At 29.5% G+C, this 6,000-nt stretch overlaps 1 protein-coding gene across 1 annotated transcript in view; it reads right to left on the bottom strand.

Moving 5' to 3' along the window:
- LOC141330809 (structural maintenance of chromosomes flexible hinge domain-containing protein 1-like) overlaps positions 1-1,785 on the bottom strand; it is a 28,598-nt gene extending 26,813 nt beyond the window's left edge. Inside the window, exons 1-2 of the mRNA XM_073835570.1 lie at positions 1,404-1,785; positions 1,229-1,304 (exon numbers count right to left, since the gene is read on the bottom strand). Coding sequence (XP_073691671.1) covers positions 1,229-1,304; positions 1,404-1,556 — 229 coding nt within the window. The 5' untranslated portion in view covers positions 1,557-1,785. The remainder of the gene's footprint in view (positions 1-1,228; positions 1,305-1,403) is intronic.
- Positions 1,786-6,000: the final 4,215 nt, after the last annotated feature.

Here is a 6,000-nt window from a genome sequence, read left to right as displayed (position 1 = left end):
AGAACAGGTCTATACACTGGTCTTTTATTAAACAAACTAAATTGCCTTATGTTATTTATCTTATTTACATGAAGTCATGTCATTTCTGTCTTTACATGATCGCGTGTTTACAATGTGTCCTCCGCGAAAACACAGACTGGATCGCGGACTCCATTCATAAAAACCGAATCTACTATAGCGAGAAATGCCACGTAAATTTGTCGATTTTTGGATTAATAAATCAAAAGTTGGTCTGTCACTTCATTCAAATCGCGATATGGACTAGTGTCTGTGAAAACTGAAATGCAAAATGACCGTTTCAATATGAATCCTGCATGCTCCGTTTGCCTCAGTATGTTTGAATGGTGGAGACGCGTTTTTTTTTTACTACACGCACAGTGAAGTACGCGTGACGCTCCCGCTAATTTTGGGCATTTGCATCTCACATGAACAGATAAACTCAATCCAAAGCTGCTGTGAGTGTCACTTTTACCGTTTCATTTGAGAAAACTAGCATCATATCATGCTGTACACACAGAAACTTCAAGGCAACCTGTCAAAATAAAAGTACCATGTAACATGTAACAGAACATTAGTCTTGTATTACTTTTGTACAGTATAATGTAGGTGTTTATATATTCCTATTTAAATAATTGACATAAAACAATATATATGATAAAAAAATAAATATAACAAGATTAACCACTTAATTGTAGAAAAAAATACTACAATTATTATTTAAATGTTAAATTATTATTATTTATTGATTTTAACAGTAAACCTCTGTTTGTTTGCCAAAAATTAAAAGGGTTTATTTTTCATTTGATTAAAAATAAATAAATGTTTATACTTTTAATTTGATTATGAGAAAAAATAATACACACAAGAATTTAAAAAAAAAAAAAAAAGCAAAAGTTGGTAGAGCCCTATTGTTCAAAATGTTAAAATAGAGAGTTTTGGACTTATTTTTCCACTGAATAAGTCTATAATAATGTTTTCGTTATTTCACAAAGTAGGGTAAAGTACCGGGGAAAAAAAGTAACGTTGGCGGCTACCGCCCCCCCCCCCCCCCCAACACTGGAAACCTAGGGGAAACACTGTATATATATATAGATATAGATAGATAGATATATATGTAGATAGATAGATAGATAGATAGATAGATAGATAGATAGATAGATAGATAGATAGATGATATAGATATAGATATATAGATATATTTTCTATAGGGAAGGTTTTTGAGTCTTACTGTAATGTTCTTCATCAATCTCTCCTCTGTCCGTCGTGCTAATAACAAAAGTCTCGTTTGTCGACATTGAAAACTCCTAAAATGAAAATAAAGGCATGACACAGCTGTATTGAACTGTTACCAAGGTTTACCACAGAGATGTTCTATTACTCTGGTAAACAGGGTAAGGTGTTACCTGTCTCAGAGCCCGCAGGAAGCCGCTGTAGTCCATGTCCAGGATGTCTATGGTCCGCGTTGATGCTCCGCTGTTCTCGGGTCTGCAGTCGCACACACTCACCGATTTCGGAGGCTTTTTCCCCCGGTTTCGATCCTCTCCGGCCTCAGACATTTTCGTCTCGACACACTTTACTGCCAAACCAGCGACCTCTGACACATAATGATAAAAAACAAAATCGAAACTCACCGCTTCGTCTCTGACATGTTCATCTTCGGGTTTAGATTTGTTGTCTGTTGTCTAAAGGTCTAATATTTAGTCTAATATTCGAGTGTAACGTGTTGATTTTAAGAAGCGTGTCAATTTAAAGATTTCGCGCCAGGACTATCACCCCAAATTCCGTCTTTCTGCAGCATCATTAGTTCTTCTGTAATGTTTAATGGCGGCTGGCAAACAAACTGACAGGACGAACTCCGCCCCCTACTGGAATGGAGTACGTTAAAAATTTAAAAAATGTAAAAAATAAATAAACATTAAATTAAATTAAATAATTAAATAAAAAATCAATTATTTTCTTAGTAGTAGTAGTAGTAATAAAAAAATATTTTATAAAATGATTTACAAAAAAAAGATATATATAATTATGGAAGAAGAAAATTGTATTATATTATAAATATTTTATATATTACAAATGAGCATATATTTACATCAAAATGTAAGCATTTATTATATACCATTACATAGGAAATATATAAAAAATATAACAATAAAAAATGTAAATGATATAACTATAAAAAAGTGTATTATATAAATTTTTATAAAATAAAGTAGTAGTAGTCGTAATATTAGTAGTAGCGGTAGTTGTAAAATATGTTTTACAAAAAGATTTTTATATATAATTATAGAAGAAGAAATATATATAATTTTATTATATATAAATGAGCAAATTATGAAATTATTTTATGAAATTAATTTATTTTATGAATACATATAAATATTTATATGTATTATATATAATTATTTATTGGAAATATATAAAATTAACAATTAATAATAGTAAAAATGTATCTGTAATATTATTTCTTGTAACTAAATAAATAATTAGTTTAGATGTAAAATGATCAAACTGAAATATTATTTTATCATGCATAAATTCACACATAATTATATATGTTTTATATTTTATAAAATATAGTAGTAGTAGTACTAATAATACAAATATTTTTACAAATATGTTTATATATAATTACAGAATAGGAAATGCATATTTATTTTATTATATGAATATATTAAATGTTAAAGTGTATTATATACAATTAATTATTTGCAATAATATTTTTATTATATAAAACTTAATAAATAATTGTTTTAGATATAGATTTACAAAAATTAATAATAATAATAATAATAATATATATACATACATATGATAAATTATATATACATATTTGTGTGTGATAATAAAATTGTAATACATATAATTTTATAAAAAAAACTACTAGTAGTATTAATAACAATTTATTTTATAAATAAGATTTCAAACACTTCTTATATATATATAATAATAGAAGAAAAAATAAATATAGCATATATGATTTTATTATATCTAAATATTTTATAAGCAAAATGTAAAAATGTATTATGTATGAAAAAAAATTATATATAATTATATAGGAAATATATGAAAATAATAATATAATAATGAATTATTTGCAATATTATTTTTAGTATATACAACTGAATAAATAATTATTTTAGATATAAAACGATCAAAAAATGAATAATATATATATACACATACATATATATACACATATATAACAAATTATATATGTGTGTGTGTGTGTGTGTGTGTGTGTGTGTGTGTGTGTGTGTGTGTGGTATTATTAATAACAATCTTTTTATATAAAAAACATTATAAAACTATTCATTTATACATAAATTTTATTTTTTTAATCAATAACTACTAAGCCCTCTGTAAACACGTTTAATGTCTTTTAGTATTGTGATTTAATTCTTGTACCTTGAGCTCCTGGCTCTATTTCTTCTGTCCCATGTTGATGGGATCCCCATCCCACACTTTCTGCAGCCAGACGTACTTTTTCCTGTATGCCTTCTCGGTTTCTCCTCCATTTCTGCCAAATCCAGTGACGGTTTTTTGGTGTGTCATCGTTGAATAAATCGATGGCAAGCTGGGACCATATCTCTGAGGAATATTCAGTGTTTCTATTCAAAATATCAGCTCTCTCCAGCTTGTTTATTATAGTTTCGGTCCCACCTAACTTTTCCCATAGATGAGTCCTTACAAGTTTTGTTCCTTTTTTATATCTCCCCATTCTCTGTGAAAGATCTAAGTCTGATCTGGTCTCAATAGAGAAATGAAATCTTGCATTGTCTGGTCATTCTGTTCTTCAACTGACCAGCACCTTACTGTTTCACAACATTGTCCCGAGACTGTGAGAAAGTCTGTGTTATCTCTGTGTTTTGAAAATGTGCCCTGAGTTGACTTAGAGAGAGAATGTTTGTGTGAAAGTGAAAAGTGTACTGACCAATGCATGCTATTTTTTATTTACTACTGACCTGAATAAGATATTCCACATAAAAGATGTTTACAAATAATCCACAAGAGAAAACAATTTATAAAATTGACCCCGTTCAAAAGTTTTCATACCCTTGATTCTTAATACTGTGTTGTTTCCTGAATGATCCACAGCTGTGTTTTGTTTAGTGATAGTTGTTCATGAGTCTCTTGTTTGTCCTGAACAGCTAAACTGTCTGCTGTTCTTTAGAAAAATCCTTCAGGTCCCACAAATTCTTTGGTTTTGAGGCATTTTTGTGTATTTGAACTCTTTCCAACAATGACTGTATGATTTTGAGATCCATCTTTTCACACTGAGGACAACTGAGGGACTCATATGCAACTATTACAGAAGGTTCAAACACTCACTGATGCTCCAGAAGGAAACTACTTTAAAGGAGGATTTTCTTCTTCTTTTTTTTTTTGTAGAAAAAAAAAACAAGCCAATATTAAGTGTGTTTTTGCTTAGAACAAGCAAAAAATCTGCCAGTGAGGTAAGCAAAAAAATCTTATTTCAAACTTTATGCTTGTTTCAAGGAAAAACACATTTAATTTTGACTTGTTTTTTCTGAAAACAAGACAATAATTTTAACTTCTAGAAAATCCTTCTTGATTTAAGATTTTTTTTATATATATATATTTTGGCTGGAAACAAGAAAAAAATATCTAAGTAAGCAAAGCATTTTTTGCAGTGTACTAAAAATGTGTACCTTGGGTATTATACAATTTGCATAGGGCCTACATGCAAAATTTGTGGAAAAAGACACACTTCTGACTTTTAACCAATTATTATGAATATAAGTAGAATATGTTTTATTATATGCAACTCTGGACCACAAAAACAGTCTTAAGTAGCATGAGTATATTTGTAGAAATAGCCAAAAATACATTGTATTGGTCAAAATTATTGATTAGTCTTTTATGCCAAAAAACATTAGGATATTAAGTAAATCATGTTCTATGAGAATATTTTCTACCATAAATATATCAACACGTAATTTTGGATTAGTAATATGCATTGCTAAGAATTTCATTTGGACAACTATAAAGGCAGTTTTCTCAGTGTTTTGATATTTTTGCAGCCTCAGATTCCAGATTTTCAAACAGTTGTATCTCGACCAGATATTGTCCCATTCTAACAAACTATACATCAATGGATTATATAATTGTTAGCTTTTAGATGATGTGTAAACCTCAATTTCCAAAAATTGATCCTTATGACCAGTGTTGGGGAAAGTTACTTATAAAGTAATGCATTACAATATTGAGTTACTCCTTAAAAAACGAATTAATTGTGTTACTTATAGTACCTTTTAATGGAAAGTAATGTGTTCAGTTAGTTTTGCATTACTTTTTAAATCTGGGCAGGGCTTGCTTGTTTGTTTTTAATATAAAAAGTTCTATTTTTGGCTAATGTAAAAGCCTTTTCACACCAAAAGCCTCAGGCTTATAGAGAAAAGTAAATTGACGTCTGTACAGTAGACCGCAGAAGAAAAAATGTCGACTCTTCAGCAATAAAAAAAGAAAACAAATGTTAGATTATCTTGAGTCATTTTTGTTTATTAATGTGGATGAATTCCATCGAAGCTGGACCGTCGAAGGTTAATTAACATATTTAATTATTGCAGGTTTGCGTTGAATTTCACTGTTTTTATTCATACAAAGGAATACTGTATCTGTTTTTTTAGTGAGTGAGATTAATTAATGCATGTTCACATTTATTCTAGTAACATTCACAATTTCTCTCAACAAGGGGACAGGAGAGCTTTTAATCAAATGGGAAGAAAGAGTAACTGGCATTACTTATTTGAAAAAGTAACAGATATTTTCTTGTCAATTAAAAAGTAACGCGTTACTCTACAAGTTACTTGGAAAAAGTAATAAGTAACTTGCGTTACTTGTAATGCGGTACCCCCAACACTTTTTATAACTGGTTAAGTTTTGTGGTCCAGGGTCACATATAATCATATCTGACATTGATTCTCCACGATAGTCCAGTCGGTGGCGGTAATGCACCGAAAGCTGGCTTGCAACCTGCAA

Source organism: Garra rufa, chromosome 3 (assembly GCF_049309525.1).
Source record: "Garra rufa chromosome 3, GarRuf1.0, whole genome shotgun sequence".
Classification (NCBI taxonomy): Eukaryota; Metazoa; Chordata; class Actinopteri; order Cypriniformes; family Cyprinidae; genus Garra; species Garra rufa.
Note: the sequence above shows the minus strand (reverse complement) of the source record. Positions and strands in the feature narration are given on the sequence as shown.